At 35.8% G+C, this 22,757-nt stretch overlaps 1 protein-coding gene across 3 annotated transcripts in view; it reads left to right on the top strand.

Annotated features, from left to right (window-relative positions):
* Homer1 (homer scaffold protein 1) overlaps positions 1-22,757 on the top strand; it is a 128,062-nt gene that overhangs the window by 88,908 nt on the left and 16,397 nt on the right. For 2 of the 3 annotated variants that reach the window (XM_010604107.3, XM_010604109.2), the window contains exons 6-8: positions 1,914-2,070; positions 5,229-5,339; positions 6,039-6,119. In XM_010604107.3, the coding sequence (XP_010602409.1) occupies positions 1,914-2,070; positions 5,229-5,339; positions 6,039-6,119 (349 nt within the window). Of the gene's footprint in view, positions 1-1,913; positions 2,071-5,228; positions 5,340-6,038; positions 6,120-18,350; positions 20,611-22,757 lie in introns of those variants that run through there. The other variant, XM_010604111.2, reaches the window with a different exon arrangement.

Here is a 22,757-nt window from a genome sequence, read left to right as displayed (position 1 = left end):
TTATTTTTTCCTCTCATGTTTTATGAGATTTTTTTCACTTCGTAAACTTTAGGAATGTTTCACCTTTTCATTTTTAAACTAATTTTAGACTTTCAGAAAAATTACAGAAATTTCACAGAGTCCCATGTGCCCTTCACCTGGCTTCCCCTAATGTTCACATCTTACATGGCCATGATTTTGACAGAGGAAGTTCACATTGATGCCACTGGACTGACTGACTTGAGTTTTCACCAGTATCCTTCTTTGTTTCAGGAACCTGCCCAGGATCCCACTTTGCATTTGATTATTATTTCTTCTTGGTTTCCTCCTTTCTGTACCTTGGTCTTCTTTTTTATTTTTAAAATAGTTTTGCTCAGGTATTGTATAGTGTCCCTAAGTTTGGGTGTGTGTAATTTTTTTTTTCATTCTTTGGCTGAAATAATACATTTTTCAAGAATAACACAGGAGCCAGTCATGGTGGTGCACATATCTCAACACTCTGGGAAGCTGAGGCAGGAAGATCACAAGTCCCAGCCCCACCTGGGAAACTTAGCAAGACCCTGTATCAAAATTTTTAAAAATTTTAGAAAGGGTTGAGGATTGAGCTTTAGAAATGGAAATGCTGATGGAAACTGCTTTCTTCTATATAATAAATATATATTAAAATTACTGTAAAATATTAGCCTATCAAAACATTCAAATGACTTAGCAAACATAACAATGAATTTTTTTTTTTTTTTGGTACCTTGTGCTTGTGAGGCAGGGCGTGGCACCACTGAGCTAAATTGCGGCCCATAACAATGATTTTTGAAAAGCTATAAGCATCATTAGTTAATGGGACAAGATTAGAATTTCACTAACAGAAATAAACTATTCAATAATGAGAAAGGGAAAGTTTTCAAATGAGGCAGTTCTTTCTTCATTGGAAAATTAAGAAACGAATTATCAGGCTGGGAATTTAGCTCAGTAGGCTGGGTATTTAACTCAGTGGTGCCACTGCCTGCCTCACCAAGCTGAAAGTTCCACGTTTAATTCCCAGTACAAAAAAAAAAAAAAGAAAAGAAAAAGAAAGGAATTACCACAAGAACAGTCTTCCCAACTAATAGAATTGTCTTTGTGTAGAAAATCATCTTGGTTGAGAAACTTACTAAGGTCACTTACAAGTAGAATATTTAATGATGAAAAAGGGATTGCTCTAGTCTTCTATATGTGCCACTGGAATTATATCAGGAGTTAAGTCACTAGTCCAGGTTGAGCCTATCATATCAACTGTTTGGTAATAAATTTGTATGTTTTTGGCATTTAGAAATCCTGAACATCATGCTATAAATCAATAAGAATTTAAAAAGCAATGCTATATGACATGCCCCAAACCTTATTGACACTTAAGCAGCCATTTAGTACTCTTTTTAAAAAGTACCTTGTTAGCTGGAGATTTAACTCACTGGTGCCACACCTGTCTCAAAAGTGCAAGGTCCTGAGTTTGATCCCCAGTAGTGGGGGGAAAAAAAACTACATTGTTTTTAGATTTTTTTGTTTATTTTTACATAATATTTATTTCTCAAAAGAGAATGGGGAGAGCTGGGTTTGGTGGCATGTACCTATAATCCCAGCTACTCAGGAGGCTGAGGCAGGAGGAGGAGACCTGAGTTTAGGAGTTTGAGAGTCCTGGGCAACATAGTAAGATCCTGTCTGGGGTGAGGAAGAAGGAGGAAGGAAATGGTAGATACTACCTGTATTTTTATAGTGAAAGTGGGAATCAGCCTAGTACTTTGATGCTTTTTATATCTCTTAACTGGAAATGTTTCAGTGGAGTTTTTGTGTTTTTATTGCTTTGGGGTTGTCTGAACACATTCTTATATAAAGAACTGAGTGCTGCTGTCACTTCAGAAACAGTATTCAGTATAATGAATGGAATTTTCTTGTTATTTTAGTTCAGCAATCAGCAAACACTGGGAGGCTGAACTGGCTACCCTCAAAGGAAATAATGCCAAACTCACTGCAGCCCTGTTGGAGTCCACTGCCAACGTGAAACAGTGGAAACAGCAGCTCGCTGCATATCAGGAGGAAGCAGAACGCCTGCACAAACGGGTGAGTTCAATCTGCTGTCCCTAGGACTCCAGATAATGGATTTCCTCCATCAGAGGAAATTTGCATGTAGATTCAACACCAAAACATCTTCTGGGGATGTTCAGTGATTGTCAGAATATAGCCTTGGGTTGTATTGTGGTTGGTTTGTTGGGTTAAGGAAAATATTTTCCATAGTTTAATGAAAATGAAGATCATACAGCTTTTGAAATCATATGGGCTAATTGACCTTTGTATATTGTTTCTTTCAGCTCAGTATTTTCATCTATAAAAAAGGGATAATGTGTACTCTGTACAATTCTTCATTGTTTTATTTTTTACTGTATTTTTAAAGAAGGAAAAATTTTAAAAACAAAAAAATATAGATAGAAAACCACTAAAAATTGGTAACAGAGATTTGAGACAGAAAAAGAAAAGCACAAATCCCAATCCCATTGATATCAGAAACCCAAACAATTACTAATTTTTTTATTGAAAGTATAAAAATGCATTCACCCTACAGGAAGCAGATGGGAGTTAATTTCCCTTTTCACAAAGGATGTCAAGAAGACAAACTCCGTAACAATAGAGAATGGGCTTACCAACAGCTTTATGTGAGGGATGTGATAGGACCAGGATGACAAGAATGTGAGTAGGAATGGGATAGAAACAAAAAGTTAGAAACCTGAGAACATGTCTGTCTGATGTGTAAAAATTAACTTAAGAGGGAGGTTGGAAGGGGAGCTGTTTAATTAGCATATACTTTCAGATTAGCAAGATGAAAGAGATCTGGAAATCAGTCTCACGCCAGTGTGAATACACTTAAGACACTACTGAATTATATACTTCTTAAAAAGGATGGAGATGATAAATTTTGTCATGTTTTTATCGTAAAAAGTAACTTTTAACAATTAAATTATAGGCAATAAGTACTCCCTTAGCTATCATGACTCCTTATTGTGTCATCCCTGTCATTAAAGAAGTTTTGCTCAGTCATTTGACCGCTAAAGAATTTAAGAAAGGAAGAAAATGACCCTTTTATTTACTCACAGATTTTTAATTTCCAGTGTTCTTGTTTTCTATAGATCTGAATTTCTGTCAGCTGTCATTTCCCTGCAGCCCAAATGACTTCCTTTAGGGTTTCTTTTTTTGCAAGTATACTGGCAATAAATTATCTCAGCTTTTGTTCAGACAATTTGTCTCTTAACTACAGGTTCATTTCCCCCCCCTTTTTTTTTTTACAAGATAGTCATTTTAACTGTATATTGGACATTGAAATGAAGTTTTGTACCCAGAACATGCCTGATCTCATCTGAAATAAAGTTTTGTAGAGACCATAGTTTTACTGTCTTCCTTTGAAGAACATAGTTTTGTTGTTGTTGTTGTTGTTGTTGTTGTTGTTGTTTTTTAATTAGCAGTCAGTTAAATTGCTTGTGAGTTAGCTTGATTTTGTAGAATTGTGGGCCTATATATTGTTGGGGTCGCTTTTTTTCAATCTTTCCTTAATTCTAAGTTAAATCACTTAGTCCTAGGAAACCTTGAGAATACAGCTGTTCTGAGATAGCACCAGAAAGCTGGGGTCATCGTGGCAGGATAGGGCTGTAAATTCTACTCTGGGGGAAGCACTGCCAAAGCCTGTTCTTTTGGCCATCAGAGTTTGGTTCTCATGTTCCTGGGCCCCTGGGTTCTCATCTGTGCCTGTTAAACTGGGATTACCTGAAAGCTGAGGAAAGCCTGTGTGTTTATTTGGGGACTCCTTTCTTTAACTCCCTAACTTCTGGCTGGTCCATCTATTCCAAGGACTCTGTAGTTTTCTGTTTAAGTTCATCCAAGCAGTTAAGCAGGATGGCAGGTGACTGCCTGCAGGCGAAAAAATGTGTGAATATGTATTTTACCCAAAGTGACTGCTTTCTTTCAGTCTTCTGACAATTTGGTTACTCATTGGAGCCTTCAAACAGTTGATTTTTATATTTTATCCACAGTTTGTGATTGTTATCTACAGAAAAAATAGTCTGTTAATCGTCATTATCAGAACTGGAACCATATTATCTAATCAGACAGCTGTACCTATTCAACAATGAGGAGCTAATTCTCAAGATTTTTTAACAGATCCTGTGTTTTGTAAAGCAGAATAGGAGAGCTCTGCAGGCTTGTGTAAGTAAGCCTGGCTATCTGGAGAAAGTGGTGAGCTGAGAGGAGATGGTTTGGTCGGGTCAGAATGATTTTCCAACATCTGAGAAAGGGCAGTCCAGTGAAGTCAAGAAGGTAGACATGAGCAACAGCTTGTTTGCAGAACCAGGAGACCATCCTGCTTTTAGTTGGAGGTATATATTTTGGCCAAAGAGGATATGTGAATAATTGGGGTTAATTAGGGAAATGTAAATAGAAACTACACTTAAACAGGGCATGGTGGTGCAGGCCTGTAATCCTGTAACTCAAGAAGCTGAGACAGGAGGATCACCACAAGTTTGAGGCCAGCCTGGGCTACATAATGAGTTCAAGGCCAATCTGGACTACATAGCAAAACCTGTCTCAAAAAAACCAAAAAAGAAAGAATCCCGCTGATTAATGTAGGAAAGGGGTGTGGGGGACAGGGAGGAAGAAAGAAAAGGTATCTAGCTCTTTGGGCTGTCAGTAAATTTTTACATACTAAAGAAAGCTTATCTTATAAGAAATACTATGAATATGAAGCCATTCTAGTATTGAATAATGTAAGCTGTATTTTAAGCATATATTTTCTTCTAAATTCCGTTACATTTTGGAAATGTACTTGAAAAACTTCTCACTTCTGCAAGACCAGTTTTCACAGCCCATTTTTAATTTGAAGGCTGTAGATGAAGGACAGATGGCCATATATCATCTTGAATATGTGTTCAGAAAAAATTTTTAAGGAAAACTTTAATTATAGGATTTCTCTGCTATCAAGAAATCACTTAAGTACTATTCCTAGCCTGTCCATGACCAAGTATATAAATACTTCCTTTGTTCTTTTTACCTTGTCTTAAATTTGTATCTTTAAAGAATCTATTCCTTTTATGCTGATTGTGTTACTAGTTTCTAAAATTAATTTTCGTATATTGATCCAGAGTTCATTATTCACAAATCAGGGGCTTACTATGTCTTCATTGAGAAGCTTTGTAAAATTGTTGTTTAATTTCACCTATGTTCTCATTGAATTTTAGGTGACAGAGCTTGAATGTGTAAGCAGCCAGGCAAATGCGGTGCATACCCATAAGACAGAATTAAATCAGACAATACAAGAACTGGAAGAGACACTAAAAGTCAAAGAAGAGGTATTTGCCACTTTCTACCTATTTATATCAGGCTAACTTGTGTTCCAAATATTAGTTTGTCAAATTCATGGAATAAAAGTTAAGATTGTGTACTTTTTTAAGATGAATTTTTTCTTGAGTTGCATGGAGCCTGTTCAAATCTGCCCCATTCTGATTTCTGTTGCTATGAACTGTGTTTAACTGGTGGGGCAGTTAGACTAAAAGAGTATCTGGTACCTTCTATATAAGGAGTGCATTTATAAAAATCAGGAAGCCATGAGAGATTTTAAAACAGTTTCACCAATTGTAACTCTCTGCTTTTCAGTCAAAAACTTTAATGTCCTAGGAAAGAATTCGATCTCAAAGCTTGAAGCAGCCTTTAAAATGATCAGTTTGTGTTTCTAAGCAGTTCTGTATCAAATTAGATTTGTTCCTGAAGATCATTCTGTTATAGACAGCACACCTATAAAGATGAATACATCCTGGGCCTGGGATTTAGCTCAGTGACACTGTGTCTGCCTCACAGGCGCAAGATTCTGAGTTCAATCCCTGGTACAAAAAAAAGATGAACACATCCCTCTGAAAGTCAGTATAAAGGAATGTGTATGAAATTACTGCTTCCTAAAATGTGGGACAATTATTTCAAGGGGAAATAAGGCCTTCCCCTTTCTTTAATGTAATTTATAAATGTTGTTAAAGACATTATTCTGCCATTTCCAGGAAATAGAAAGATTAAAACAAGAAATTGATAATGCCAGAGAACTACAAGAACAGAGGGACTCCTTAACTCAGAAACTACAGGTAAGTTGCCATAAAGTGTTTTATTTATTTCCACATAGAAAGCCATCAGTCATTCTTTCACATAGTAAGACTTCCTGTGACTTTATTTTGTAGTTTTTAGTCATTCTTCTTTCCCAGGACTTTGATTTATGCCCATTCTTTGATTTTTCAAAAATTACTTGGTAAGTTCATCCTAGGTAGCTTGTGATTCTGGTGACCATTTATAAATTTTCTTTGGTAAATTATTTAGTGAATTCCTACTTTTAATATAAAAATACCATGAATTTTTAAAAATTTTTCAAGTGGATATCATTTAATTTAGGAATCTGCTTATTTTTCACACTGAACTAATATATGAACTCTAGCAGTAGTTGTTCCCTACTGAACACAAGTGAGTGCTATTTTTCTTTCAGTCTAATTAATTTTGTTCACTTTTTTGTGTAAATCATAAACTTCCTGATTCAAATTTGCATACATGATTCCTGTCTCAGTGGTAGTCAGGCATAGTGAGTTAAGAATTCATTACCAAAGTTTCCTCTTTCCAGCTTAGGTACTTTTCTTTGGTTTTTTTGTTTGTTTGTTTGTTTTTGTTTTTGTTTTTGTTTTTGGAGACAGGGTCCTTTTTTGTTGTTATTGTTACCAGAGATTGAACTCCGGTCCTTGCGCTTACAAGGCAGGCCACCGAACCGCTGAGCTAAATCCCCAGCCCTTGGAGACAGGGTCTTGCCATGTACTCCAGGCTGGTCTTGAACTCACTATGTAGCCCAGGTTGGCCTTGAACTCTCAACAATCCTCCTGCCTCAGCCTCCCAAGTGCTGAGATTACAGGCATGTGCCACCATGCCCAACTAGGTACATTTATTACACCCCCATGGCCCTTGCCTTTGAGCAGTCTGGAAAAATAAATTACATATTTTGACTTGACCTCTTCAATGCTGTCCCTATATTTTAATCATCTATGTAGAGTAGTGGTTCTAACTAGTAGTTTTTCATCACAGGGAACATTTAACCATGTGTGGAGACATGATTTATTTTCACAACTGGGGAAGTGCTACTGAGATCTAATAGGCAAAGCCAGGGATACTGATTTTTTTGGCCCATAATGGCAGCACTATTGAAATTGAGAAACCCTTATAGAGAGCTATAATAAGCATATAATTAGCACTGGAAGAAACGGTGGAGGGAGGCTAGGTCTAGTTTTTTCTTGTGTTTGTTTTAGGTTTTGAGTATAGTACTTGTTGTGACTGGCTATATTAGGTACTTAGCACACATTACCTCTAATTCTCAATTAGCAGATGGGATATTCTCATTGGTAGAGAGAGGAAATGTTAACAAATTTAAGCAAGACACTTAGCTACAAAGCAATGAAGCCTAGATTTATTTGCATCTACATCATCTTCTACATGTCAAACATCTACATGTCAAACAAGTTCCCAAGCCATCCATAATGATTGTTTTTAAAGTTTGTCAGTGTAAATTTTTGTCACATATGCACTGTGCCACTTATGAAGAAAAACCAAGAGATGATTTATTCATATCAAACTTCTATGTTAAAATATCTACATATATTTTATCACTGATGAGCAATTGAATTTTACAACTGACATCTGAAGTTGTGAATATCAGTTCTTACACATTCTTCCTCTGAATATCAAAAGTTATTATCAGAAAACAACCTGCCTGGAACAGGACAGGGAAACTTTCAGCAAACTTGAGAATGAATTTTAAAAGACTAGACCTCAGAAATAATCTCTATTTCTTGTAGTTAAAAGAAAATTCCTCCTGTAACCTGGCTCCTCCTTCCCCTATCCGTACATGCACACCTGAATGTGTCCTAATTATCAAGTCCCAGAACCTTACATGTAATATAGAAAACAATTTATTAAAGTCCTTGTGATATAGGGGGAATAGATGTAAATCCCAAACCTGCTAGATATCTGAAACACAGGTGCATGTTCTCTAAAATCAAAGAATGAATTCTAGGAAGAACAGGACAAGAAAGTGGGTTGCCTGCCCACACCCCTTCTCAAAGGTATTTTATATGGCAAAGCCATGAGGTGAGGTGGGTACAAAGTGGGACAAAACCACAACTAACCAAAAAGATTACAAGTACAGTCACCCCAGGTAATATTGATAAAATGGGGATCAAATGGGAAAACAAGTCACATACCAGGAATTTCCCATTTAGAATATCAATCACTGCTATCTCTAGGAGAAGTAATCCCTGTTTTCTTTTTATAATGCTAATGTGCCTCAGTTGTTCTCCTTGTTGGCTCCTCTATGTGTTGGCTCCTTGAGGGCAGCCACATCTGACTGCCTACAAGGTATCTAACTTACCTACCTACAATTCTTGGACAGCAGGGGAACTCCCAGAATTCTATCCTGTATAGTTGGATTGGAGGTATGAATATGGATTGAAAAATCATAGCTATGCCTAAATGATCATGATAGAGTTTCTAATTCTCAGGTGGTTTGGTTTGGGGTTTTTTGTTTATTTGTTTTTGGTTTTGATGCTAGAGGTTGAACTCAAGGCCTTCATATGAGTTACATCTCCAGCCCCTTTTGATAAAAATAAATTTTGGGACAGGGTCTATAAGTTGCCAGGGCTAGGCTAAAACTTTCATCCTCCTGTCTCAGCCACCCAGAATGCTGGAATCATTGGTACACACCATCATGCCACCTAATTTCCAAGTTTTGCTAGTCAGATCTAAATACCAGTGTAACATATGCTCTTTGTGGCAAATTTAGAAAAGTATACTTAGAGGATGAAAATCAGCGTTAATCCCTTCATCCTAAGGCAAAGCATTGGGCAGTTCCTTTCCATGGTGTTTGTTTGAACATAGCTTTTTTGTTCTTTTTTCCCCCATGGCTTTCTTCTCATGTTCCTATAGAGGTGGTAGTTTATATTGTTTCCAGTGTTATGCCATAATAAATAACATCATAATAAATCTTCTTACATAAATAGTTGTTTTTCTGATGATTTAAGATTAATTTTTAAATGAAAATTGCCTAGTATCAAGGTTGTAAAATGTCTCATGCTGAGTCGTGCATAATGGTACTTGTCTAGCACCCAGGAGGCTGAGGCAGGAGGATTGCTGTGAGTTCAAGACCAGCCTGAGCTATATAGCAAGACCCTGTCTCAGAAAATAAGGGCCTATTTCTTTGTTTTTTGTTTTGGTTTCTCTCTTTCTCTCCCTCCCCCCACCTCCTCTGGGTGTGTTTTGTTTTGTCTTGTTTTTTTAAGACAGGTCTCGCCATTTGGTCCAGACTGGTCTTGGTAGCCCAGGCTAGCCTCAATCTTGCAGCAGTCCTCCTGCCTTAGCCTCAGGAGTGCCGGGATTAAGGTGTGCATCACCACACCTGTCTGCCTGTTTCTTCTTACCACACTGATATATGAGTGGGGTTTTTATATCACACACCCCCCCTTTGTTACACAAACTGTAACATACTCTAGATTACTTTTCTTGTACTTCTTTTTTTTTTGTTTTGGTTTGGTTATTTTCATCACCTGAAATATATCGTGTAAATCATGAGAGTTCATAGAGGTTTTGTTCAGTGTCTTTTAGAGGTGCATTGTACTTTGTGTGTGTGTGTGTGTGTGTGTGTGTATCAGTTTATTCAACCAACCCTTTTTTATTTGGGAATTTAGATTGTTTTCAGTTTGCTGCAATAATACTAAAATAAGTAACAGTGCAGTTTCTTTGTAATTGCTAGAGGTGTATCTTCTGGATAAATCCTTAAAAGCAAGATTTCTAAATGAGAAAGTAAACCCATACATAGTTGCATTAAATATTGCCAGATTCTCCACAGAAGCCATTGTACCAATTCACACTGCAGCCAGTTTTCTGAGTGCCTGTTTTTTCATAGTCTTTCTTTAAAATGCTTTTAATTTTTGACATTGAGAAATGGCAGCTTTGTTTCCCTTATTATGATGAAGATGAATATCTTTTATAAGTAAGAAAGCCATTTGTGTCTTTTTATGTGTGAATTTATTTATATCTTTTTTGTCCTTTTCTTCTTAGGGTTACTAATTCCTCCAAAACTTTCAAATATTTCTTCATATAAGAAAATAGAATTATTTTCTCTGTTAGTGTCTCCTCCCCATCCCCCTTCTCAGTACTGGGGATTAAACTCAGGTCCTTGCTCTTGCAAGGCAGGCAACTACTGCGCTAAATCCCAGGCCCCCTATGTTAGTGTCTTTTGAGTGAGACGATGTTAGTTTATGCAGTCTCATTCGTCATCTTCATTTATTGCCTCTGGTTTTTGAAGCATAGGCCTTTCTTACATTGTTATATGGAAATGCCCCTCCAGTACTTCAGTGATTTCATTTTTTAGGTCTATGTCTCTGTCCCTTTTTGCATGTCTTTTTGTGTGTAGTATAAGATACAGTTCTAGTTTTATTTTTTTTCCAAATGTCTGTCTAGTAATCTCATTGCCATTTATTTTAAATTTTGTATTTTTTCAGAACTTTGAGATGCTCAGTTTCCATTTGTATTTTGGTCTGTTTCTTGATTTCTGGTTCAGTTCCCTTGGATACTCTTTATTCCTGTGCCAATACCACACTGCTTTAATAATAGAGATCTTAAGTGTGTTGTAAAAACTACTACTAGTAAAACTAGTCATTCCTTAGAGCTTTTCTTTTTCACTAGTTTTCTTCCTTATTTTTCTATATAAACATTAATATTTGCTATAGTACCACTTTTAAGGTCAACTAAAAATTAAGGTCTGTGAAGTTTTGTTGGGATTGCTTAGAATTTATAGTTACAATTTTAGGAGCACTGCAGTTTCCTAAACTTTTCATCCTATCCAAGAACAAAGTATAACTTTCCATTTGTTCATGTCTGCCTTTGTGTTTTTCAGGAGTTAGTTTTGGGATTTTCATCATGTTGGTTTCGCATATTTCTAAGTGTTTACTTGTAAATATTTTATTGCTTTTGCAAATGGGATTTCCTCTTCCATTTATAACCTTTAGATTTTGTGTATATTGAGAGTTTTCTCCCCCCCACACCATTTTGGATTTTTGAGACAGAGTTCTCACTATGTAATTCAGGGTGGTCTTGAACTGTATGTAGCCCAGGCTGGGCTTGTATTCACAGCAGTCCTGCTCAGCCTCCCAAGTGCTGGGATTACAGGAGTGCACCATGACACCCCTCAAAGGTGTTGTATTCTTTATGTTAATTATATATTCTTAACTAAATTGTTTTAATGTTTGAGCTTAGATTTATCATTTATTCCCGTAATTATGTCAGATTTTCTAGGTATACTAACATATACTCTGTAATAGAGATAATTTTACATATTTTTTTCTGCAATTCTTATTCCCCTTTGGATTTGTCTTTCCAAGCTACCTCAGTTAAAATACCAGTACACTGTTAAAACGGTGGGGAAAACAAGCATACTTACTTTGCTCTTACCCTTAGCAGAGATGCTTATATTAATCATGTTATAAGAATGTCCTTTGTTCTTATTTTCTAGAGTGTTCTTATCAGGAGTGAGTTTTGAATTTTGTTACATCTGTGAAGACAAATGTATTCTTCCTAGATTCCCTTTTTTTCTTCCTAGATAGATAGTGTATTATCATATTTTTCTTATATTGAATTACCTTTGCATTCTAGGGATAAATCCCATTTAAGCATAATATGTCAGTTTTCTTATTGTGGACATTAAATTTGATTCCCAATTACATAGAATTTTTATATGGTATTAGTATGTAATATTGGTTTGTAATTTTCTTTCTTTGGAGGGTGGGAACTGTGTTTATGAAATTTAAGTATCAAGATCAAACTTGATTCATAAAATAACTTCATGCCCTGAAACAATTTATCTCATATTAGAACTATCTAGTCCTTGAAGGTGTAATAGAATTCCCCTAGTAATTCCATAATTATTGTCTTTTACATAAAATGACTTATTTAAACTGTAAATCTAGATTTGTAGACATTTAATGCGAACTCATTTCTTATTTTATGTACTTGTTATTTATCCCTCCCTCCCTTCCCTTCCTTCCTTCCTTCCTTTCTTTCTTTCTTTCTTTCTTTCTTTCCTTCCTTCTTTCCTTCTTTCCTTCTTTCCTTCTTTCCTTCCTAATGGGGATCGAACTTGGGACCTTGCACTTGCGAGGCAGGCAGCGACACCACTAAGCTAAATCCCTGGCCCTATCCTTTTCTTTGTTGAGTAATTAAAGTTAATACTATAGTGATATGTTCAGTATGTTTTGAAAACTAGATTTTGATTAATCAGTATCAATGCTTTTCTGTCCTGTATTTTATTAATTTCCATTTTTATTATTATTATTTTTGCCTTGTGCTTTCTTTGGTTCAGTAATTCTTTTCCTAGAATTTTGAAAGGGGGCTTAATTCCTTTTTATTGTTTCATTTATATAAATGTTGAAGGCTCTCATCATCACGTTAAGTATGTCTCAGTAGATTCTTAATGTTTTCATTAAGGTGGTTTTTTGAAAGTCTATAATTTGGGTTTTATTTCCCTTTCATACCAGAGTTGTTTGAAAGAAGGTTTCTAAATTTCTTTGTAGAAGGGCCTTTTTGTATTTTTATTTAGTTATTAACTTCTAGTTTTATTATATTGGGGTCATAGGATTTTATTGTAGAACTTCTACCTTACATAATTTTGTGATCTAGTATTTGATCAGTATTTGTGAACGCTCAGTCTGTATCTTACATACAGATAATACTTTCTAAGCCAATTGAAAATAGTATTTTAATAGGTAACTCATTTACATGTATTAATATATTTTTGTCTCTTTCTCTTTATGATGTATTCTTTGCTCTTTTTTATTTCTTTGATATTTAAGGTGGTCTTAACTCTAGTTGTTACCTTTGAACTTAAACCTTTTTAAAAATGCTCCTAGGGCTAGGAGTGTAGCTCAGTGCAGATAATTGCTTGCTCAGCGTGTGTAAGGCTTTGGGTTTAGTTCTCATCACCACAAAAAAAAAGACTTTTTTCAAAGAAGAAAAGAAAAATACTTGTGTTCCTATTTAAACTTTCACTATCTGGTTTGTTAGTTTTAAATGCTATCCTTTGATTCTGAACTATGACATTAAATAATAGCTTTAATAATGAGATTAACATTGTACTTTTTTATTTCCTTTCTTCTCCAATATTTGTATCATTTCTGCTTTGTTGCAATACTTAACATATAACTTTCTAACAATCATAAATACCTTGGGTTTAGTTTTTAATATTCATTAATATATTAATGCTCACCATCTTAGTCCATTTGTACTCCTGTGACAGAATACTTCCAGCTGGTTAATTTATAAAGAACAAATATATTTATCCAGTCCTGGAGGCTGGGAAGTCCAAGATCATCTACCAGCTGGCTCTTTTGTCTGGTGAGATCTTCTTACTTCTCCAGATTGCCCTGCTGCTGCAGCCCTCAGAAGGAAATGGGCTGCATCCTCACCTGAGAAGGTGTGAGGCCTCTTTTGCCAGGCTGAATCCCATGCCTGAAGGGAGGAGCCATGGGGTGCCTCTGCAAGGCCATCTCTTCTGACTGGCACATCACCCATTGAGTTGCAGTGCCTGGATTTTAAGGGGGCGTATTCAAACCACAGCATTCCCCATCGGTTCTTTTTCTGAAGTTTACAAATACTCTCTGTTGGAGAAAACTTGACCTCTTATTGGTGTTCATCCTGCATATTCCTGAATTCAAGCCATGGGGTCAGTGCATGGATGACAGCTTGGCAAGATAGAAAACCTTTGGCTCATAATTTTCTCCTGGAGTTACTAAAAAATGACATTCCAGTGTTGCCTTGTTTTATGTATTGTTTTTGAGAAGTCTTACTTAGTTTAATTCTTTTGTCTTACAAGTTTGGGACTCATTTTGCTTGTATGCTCTGAGGATTTTTCCTTTATTTTTACCTAAAACTAGATTTACTAGGATATTTCTCAGAAGTCGCTGTTGGATCACTTTTCTCAAGTACACATGGGTGCTTTAGTTTATATATTCAGGCCTCCCTTATTTCCAAATTTTCTTATGTAAAAGCTTTAAATATTAGTTCTGTTCTGTTTCATTCTTTTTTTCTACAGCTCCCATTACATCATTAGATTGCCTTTCTTCTTATTTCTTCTATTAATCTTGTATTTCAACATGTTTTCCCCACTTTTATCTCACTTTCATTATCTTTGAATTTTTAAAACTAATAGTTAGATAAATAATAAGTGACTTTAAAAGTTTTATTTAAAGCTATTTCTTTAGAAGCACCTTATAATTCAGTTTTAATTTCTGATGTGATTTTTGCCTTTTTCTTCTGTTTCTCTCATGGGTTTAATCAACTGTTTTTCCAAAGTTTGTTTTTCCCATTTCTGTTCTTAGTTTCTTATTATCTAATCCAAGTTCTTTTGAATGGTTTGTGAGAATTTTGATTCACACTGGAGCGTTCAGTTTTTTTCTGCATCATAGTTGGTTTGGGGGGTGGATTTTTTTCATCTACTTAAGTGTATGAATATTTTACATTTTCTTTATGGTTTTTGTAGGTGGAGATTGCTTACATTTTGTGAATAAAATGGCAGTTTGGGATGGTTTGTAGTTTAAAACACCCTCTTTTGGGGAATTAGGAGGTCAGCAAATTATGTCTTTCAATATTTTAATTCTCTTTTGTCTCACCAGATCTTCAATTGCCTTGTTTCTTTCCCCCTTTATTAATCTATTCCAAAAGGCTTTTCTCGTCCTCATTGATTCTCCTCCTCTGTCTTTTCACTATTGCCTGTTCACATTTCACGTACTTTCTTAAAATCTGCTTTTTTCTTCAGTATTTTGGGATTCACTGTGGTCTTTCTCTTTCTTACAGTTATCATAGTTTCGTGTTATCCTCTCTTTCCTGCTCACATCAAAGTTATGGAATTTGCAGGTTTTATTCTTCTTAAGTGTTGACACAGTTTGGGGAGGATGGTTAGTAGATTTTATAGTACACAGTCACTATTACCTTGGCGATCCCTAAAATTTCTTCAGTTTACTTCTTTATTACCAGTGTCTGCCTTCTAAAATTCATGCTGTATTAAAACAGGAAGCATCTTTGTTTAGTTTACTGCTTTATCTCCAGTGTCTAGTAATGGAAGATGTTCAATAACTAGTTGTTGAGCAGTTCTTTGTCAAAGTGCACATGTGTGTCTTTTGCCCATTTTTCTGGGTAAAAATGATTTATTAATACCTGTCTTGATGATTTATGTGTCCTATTATTCTTAAGCATTAATGATCCAGAGGTGTTTAAGATATGAATCATACTCATAAGAATTTAGAAGAATTAGATGTCAAGAAAGACAGGGTTTTTGTAACTTTTTCTTTTTGGTACCAGGTATTGAACTTGGGTCCTTGTGCTTGCAAGGCAGGCAGTGGAATCACTGAGCTATATCCTGGCCCTTGCAACTTTTATATAGATTAAAAGTTGCAGGATTTAAATTTAGAGAAAATCAGGGTGATCTGGACCCACTGACAGGGATCATAATTGCATAGTATTCTTCATCGCTCCAGTGGGTTACTCTCCATATCTAACATACACAAACATGACTTTCTGCCCAGTAGAATTTTACACTTTCACTCCAAAGAGATGAAGTTGTTCTCTTCTTTCGGGTTTATTGAGTCTGAATCATGCCTCTGGGTACCACTGGCATGTCTTACATTGAAAGGGAAAAGAGGAAGTTCATAGGCAAAAATAAGAGTGATTAGTAGAATGAGTTTACAGAGAGAAGAAAGGCAGGAAGGGCAGGATTGGAAAATACGGGCACAGGTTAGAAAACTTGGAAGTGGCCTTTGGCCATGACTTTGGTCGCCTGCTCAGTAGATTGTCCATTCCTGCTCTAGAAGCATGTTCTTTCTGCCCAAAAATAGATGTGCACCATTAGCATTGTTTTGGATCCCTTTTGTTATCTAGCTAGAAAAATTTCTGCAGAGACAGCTTAGAGGAGACTCATTCTCAAGGTAACAGTGCAATTTTAATAGCTGTGGGAATTTTGTGTTTTGCTTGATTCCACTGAAAATGTTTGGATGTGTAGTTGATTGGCACAGAGAACAAGGGAGGCTTTCATTTATAAGGAAGGCTTTGGAGAGCAGACTGGGTGGTGGCTGGGGAGTGACATTTGCTCTATTTTTATAGTTGGAAACATTCTACCCTTAAGCTTATTGTTTAAGCAACAAGAGAGCGCACTGTGCAATCATGAAGTGGAATTTTTACATCTGATGAAAGGATCTGTTTCTTCTTTAACTGTTTATAGCCTCTTGGCTTCTGAATTTATAAATATTTCATTAATTTCAGATTCCGTCCTGTTTACTTATCTTCACCTTTCAGATTATTCAAAGAAAGGAGATTAGAAAAACACATGGTTAAGAGCTCAGTAAATCCTTGGAGATTAGAGTGGTTTCCTAAGCTCTTCATTTCTCAGTCACCAAAGCTGTTTTATTCCCTGCTTAGATTTTTCCAGACTCTCGAATCTGACATGGTATCCAGGCTCAAAGCGTTTCTTATAATTACCCTTGGTGATCCATGTAGTTGTGCTCAGAACTCTGAATCAGCTTTTACTTTGTTAAGTGTGTGCAAGACAGTTTTTTAATTATTTTTCTCAAAACTTCAGTTTTTGAAGATATTTTAAGAAAAATAAATGTTGGGGAAAAAGTGCCTTCATGCCAGCCCCACAACTGTTTTCTTGTGTGCACTGATTCCCTGCATCTGTCCTCAAGTGCATGCTCTTCAGGTGTGGGTAGCTGCTTCCAGCTCTGTTCCAGTCCTAGAACTGTTAGCAGCTTCTCTTTCAGTAATGGAATTCCTGGAATTTGCACTGTCCTTTATACTTAATAGATTTACATCTAAATGTATTAAATTGGAAATATCTTATTTTCTGTGGCTGATTCATGTTGTATAACACCAAAATGTTTTTTCATTGTCCCATATAATTTACATATTTGAATATAATTTGTGTCAGTCACTTAATTCCTCCCAGATAAAAAAGAGCTTTCCTGAAGGATATATGACTCTCAGCTCATTACCTGAGTAGTTAATGTGTAATAGTTGATTTTTTGCCATCTTAAAATTTCATTTTTAACTGAAAAATAGCTCAGTTATATTTTTGTGACTCGTTTGCCATGCTTACAAACATTTCTAAATACAGTAATAACTTCTTTTTGGGGGTTGTTTTGTTTTGTTTTGAGACAGGGTCTCACTATGTAGTTGAGACTGACCTGGAACTCACTATGTAGCCCAGGCTGGTCTCGGACTCACAGCGATCCTCCTGCTTCAGCCTCCCGAGTGCTGGGATTACAGGCGTGCACCACCATGTCCGGCCATAATAATAACTTCTGATTATTGGTTATCCAGTTTAATCTGTTTCAGATTTTTTAAGACCTTTTGTTATCATGAATTTTTGCTTCCCTTTTACATTTTATAAATAGTTATTATATACCTTCATTACAGTTTTTAGCCATTGAACTGTATCCTTAACAATATGATTAATTTACATCGAGGTAACATGTTCAGAGAATACTACAGACTCATTTTATAGAATTACTTTCTTCTCTAAATCTTTTGCCGGAGTTGCTGGTAAGAACAAAAGTTTAATTTATGTCATTTTCTCTGCTTGCTTTCACCTGAGCTTGCTAACAGGCTGTTGTTCTGCTATGTACTGTTAACCTAGCTAGGTAGAGAACAATAAAGGTGAGATATGAATAGTTCCCAATGGGTCTTCAGGCCTATCTGGGCTCTGAAGCCTGTCTGAAAATGTTACTTGGCTTTAAGGAATGAGTCAGTAACTTTTTGTTGGGTGAATAGATAGATTCACAAAGAAGCTAGTCAGTAAAACCATATATTCTGAGGGGCTAATCTGAAATCTCCTTAAATTGTGTGAAGTTGAGCTTCAGAAGTTCATCTTGATTATCAGGCTTGTCACATGATGCTTGCAATAACAAGTTATGCTGAAGCCAGGTATTGTGGCACACACCTGTAATCCCAGCACTCAAGAGGCTGAGGCAGGAAGATGGCCTTGAGTTAGAAGTCAGCCTGGACTACATAGTAAGTTCAAGGCCAGGCTGAACTATATAGAGACACTCACTCAAGAGGCTGAGGCAGGAAGATGGCCTTGAGTTAGAAGTCAGCCTGGACTACATAGTAAGTTCAAGGCCAGGCTGAACTATATAGTGAGACTCTGTCTCCAAAAAAAGAATTTTATTTTCTAAGAGACGAACTTATATATATATATATATGTGTATGTGTGTGTGTGTGTGTGTGTTTTACTTTTGTTTCTGAAGGAGGTAGAAATTCGGAACAAAGATCTGGAGGGACAACTGTCTGACTTGGAGCAACGTCTGGAGAAGAGTCAGAATGAACAGGAAGCTTTTCGCAATAACCTGAAGACGCTCTTAGAAATTCTGGATGGGAAGATATTTGAACTAACAGAATTACGGGATAACTTGGCCAAGCTACTAGAATGCAGCTAAGGAAAATGAAATTTCAGTGCCAATTGAAAAAAAGATATTCTGTCTCTTTTCATAGGACTATTTGGGCTCTGCCTCAAGATTGCACACACAAAAAAATTGAATATCACTCCTCCAGGAGGAAGATCTTTTGAAAATTGGAGTTGTATATTTCAGTGTAAATTTTAGAATTTAGCTTGTAGCTAGTTGGGAAAAAAAATGAAAAACTTGAACTACAAATTACCTCCATGTATATTATTGGCCATAGTTAACTAGAAAGCTACAAATAGACACTTAATGCAATCTTTTTTTCCCCTGATATTAGCCAGTGGGAGAATTAACAATGTCTGGGTCATATCCCCTTTTTGTGTTCACAGTGAAGATTATCTGCTTTTTAAATTAATTTATTTATGATATTTAGAGTTGTGATTTGTGCAAAAACTTAGTGATGAAAACCCTGTCTTTAGTTGTAATCTGAATAATTTCTCAGGATATTTTTGCACTGCTCTGAAACAGTGCCATTACCAATTAATTCTTGCCAAGAGTAAGAGAGAGCTGCATCTTTATTGAAACACACTATAACTGGATGTATAGAGTTCTTCCCTTTTTTGTACTGGAAGATTTTTCACTCTGGTGACTACTCTGGTACGCTCTGGTATTCTCTAATCTTGTCCGTTGTATAGTTTACTTTTCCTTATTGATTCCATGTGTTTATGAGAAGATATTGTCTCCCATTTTATTATACATTTTAAAGCCAACTAACAAAGGCAGCTGAGACCCTTTTTGTTTTTAAATTTCTAATAAATTTGACACAAAGAACTGAATACAGTAGCCTGTCATTAACAGGCTGGTGTAGCAATGTTAAGTACATTTACAGAAAATATGCAGTTACATTTGTTTATATATTTTGCAAGAAATCTTTTCTGAATGATCAATGCATTTCAATTAAGAATAATAGTTATTGGGGAACTGTTTATTATAGATAATTTTAAGGTGTACAGCTATTTTCAAGGGATCCCTTCACATCAAACAGCTGATCAGAGGACTGTATCTAAATTGTGACCATGGCAGGGGAGACAGTCATGTGCTCTGGGCCTTCATATCAGCCACACCCTTCCTCAAACCTCACATGGCAATATACTGAACTGTTAACTAGGCGTTTCCACACAGGATCTACATTAACAGGCTCTTCTCAGTGAGCAGGTTTTAATGTTGTTTTGATGTAATTTTAAAAGACTTTTAACAAACATGCATTTCTTTATATGTTTCTTTTATGAAGCTAATTTAAAAGTAAGCCAAGCGCTGTCCGGTCTATGTATGGAATAGGAAATGTGTTAAAAAACATATATTCTTGCTGTACAATGCCTGTCATGGTGAGGAGGTTCTTTTTAAAGTGTATGCTTGAGTATCTGGCTCTATGGAGTCAATAAATGCACTGACTTTTTGTTTGTACCCCAACTGATTGAATTGTTAAGTACAAAATGAAGCAAAGTATGCAATTTGTAACCATTTTTCACTCATAGCTACTCAGCACTAGATCATTTTGTTTTATATTCATGTGTATGTACATAAATACATACATATTAATTTATATTAGAGTGAAAAATAAATGGTTTGTTTCTAAAGTTAGTTTCTAGAATGAGCTTTCAGGTGTCTGAACAGTTTCTATCAGACCCTTAGTCATCCTGTATTCTGTGCTATAACATCCTGTTAGCTGCCTCCATCTATCTTAGGGTATTTTCCTCACCTATTTATAATAGGGAGAATAATTGGGTATACATGCTCAGAGGGGAGGCATTTCTCTGATAAATCAGGTAATAAAATTTATTTGATGGATAGAATTTTGAAGTAGATGTGATTTTATCCATGAGTCTCTGAGTGACAAAGAGCCCCGTTTTCATTTAAATAGGGCACTAGCACTAGGGATCAGGGAATATAGTTACGAAGAGTTTTTTTAAATCTTAAAAAAAGTGTCAGCTATTGAAATGGTAAGTGAATTATTTTAATGACGTAATAAAATATTTTAAAATTTTGACAAGGTGGTCATTTAATGGGAAAATAACTCACCAAAATATTTCCACTTGAATTGTATTGATAATGTGAGAAATGTGTGTAATTCAATATATACATTACCCACATGTATATACAGAAAATTATTTTTAATATTTTCCTATTCATATGAAATTTAAAATTGGAAATTTTGTGAGTGTTTTCCTTGTCCAATAGATCCTAATTGTTTCTTTTTAGAAATTTAACAATTTCTTGAGGGCTGCACCTTCAAAGTCCCAGATTGTCCGTAGTCATGTACAGTCTTTGGGACAAGGTGGACACAAGTGCACATATAAATAAAACCTTCTTATGAGACTATTTTAAATACGCATTCACAGTAGGCCAGTATTTAGAAATTATCGCCTAGAAGTCATAATTAGGTTGTGTGCCTACTGTAGATTTTTCCATTTCTGTATTATAAATAAATGTTTCATATTAAAATTCTGATTTTTCCCAGAGACAAGTAATATATATATCAGATGCGGTGATCTGTTCATCAGAACACAGTGTTGGGGATGGCGGCCTGAATGTGCAGATTCGCAGTGACCGTGGAGGAGGAAAGTGGACACTGAGCCCGTTGTGTATAAGTTATTATATGATAACTATGAATTCTTGTACAAAAACAAAATCTGGAAAAAAAAGAAAAACAAAAATACAGTTTTTATTTTGAAATACATTTGTTGTTCTCTGGAGAATGTACTTCATCTTTTTTTCCTTCAGTCTTTCACAGATATTTAAGAACATTTAAGTGATGGCAGCATTTACTTAAATCTTTCAGGTGCTACTGGATTTTGCATTAGTGTATTATGTTGTGAAATCCTATCTTTGACATAAAAGGTTTTATAAGTATTTCCCTGGCTGGAAAATTAGTTTTTATTCTTCTTTATTCTCTTTTTCTCTTCTCTCCTTTCTCCCTTTCTCCCTCCTTTCTCCCTTTGTCGCTCTCTTCTCCCCCCGCCCGCTCAGCTAAGAGATGCTTGCTGAGCTGCACCTTCCCTGTCCCTGTTCCTGTGGAGGACCCCAGCACTGTCATAGGCTTCAGGTTCTGTTGTCACTGTACTTTTGGGAGGCAGTTAGAGAAAAAGCTTGTGGGATTTTGTTTTGATTTTCAGCCAGAACTAAAAGAAACATTTAAAATCAAACCAACACAACTACATGTCAAAACTGATCTCTTTGCCTTGTTAAAATTAGGTGTGGTGTCTTAGAGCTGTAATCCCAGCACTCGGGAGGCTGAGGCACGACAATCACAGTTTGAGGCCAGGTTGGTGTACAGAGTGAGTTCGAGGCCTGCCTGATCTACACGGCAAGACCCTGTCTCAAAAACAAAATTTATTCTTTAATATGTATGTGTTTGTCTTCCATGTTTTATTTAGCTCTGGAGTATATACTTCAGCAACTCTTTCCTTGTAGTCCTTATTTTCTGTCAGTACTACAATGAGAGCAGGCAGCAGGGGTGCATTGGCTATTTAATCCTTTCACTTATTTGATATAAAATGATTTTAACTTCCTAAAATATTATGCTTAAAGATACATATAGCATTGTTCCTTTATCATTCTTGAGGTAAGTTAATTTGCATAAAATCTTAAAGTAAACTTGGAGGTAAGAAGTAGTTGAGATTACATTTTTTTTTAAATCTCTGTATTAGTACACTGTAGCTGGGTATGATGGTGCACTCCTGTAATCCTAGTACTCTGGAGGCTGAGGCAGGAGGAATGCTGTGAGTTGGGGCCAGCCTGAACTACATAGTGAGACCCTGACTCAAAAAAGAAATAAGGACACTGCAGTAACTTTAGCAGTACTAAGCATTTGTTCAGAAGATTTAGAAAACATTAAAAAAGGATCATCTTGGAATGGAAACATGCATCATTCAGCTTACTTTAAATTGTGACAGCCTATTTATTCCTAATATTCTTGTTTTTTTGTTTGTTTTGTTTTTGAGTACCAGAGATCGAACTCGGGTCCTTGTGCTTGCAACACAGGCAGTAGAACCACTGAGCTAAATCCCAAGCCCTTTTCCTAATATTCTTATAAAATTAATAAAACAAAAAAATTAATAAAACAAATTTTAAAACCTTATAAGCATAAAGAGTCCAGGCTACTTAGAATTGAATCAGCTCTCTACAGAATTGGAGACAAGGTGGGGATGTAGCTCAGTGGCACCTTGCCTGCCTGGCAAGCACAAGGTCCTGAGT

This window comes from Fukomys damarensis, unplaced genomic scaffold (assembly GCF_012274545.1).
Source record: "Fukomys damarensis isolate Sample0158 unplaced genomic scaffold, DMR_v1.0_HiC HiC_scaffold_1, whole genome shotgun sequence".
Taxonomy (NCBI): Eukaryota; Metazoa; Chordata; class Mammalia; order Rodentia; family Bathyergidae; genus Fukomys; species Fukomys damarensis.
The sequence above is the reverse complement of the archived record's forward strand: the minus strand, read 5'-3'. Positions and strand labels throughout refer to the sequence as shown.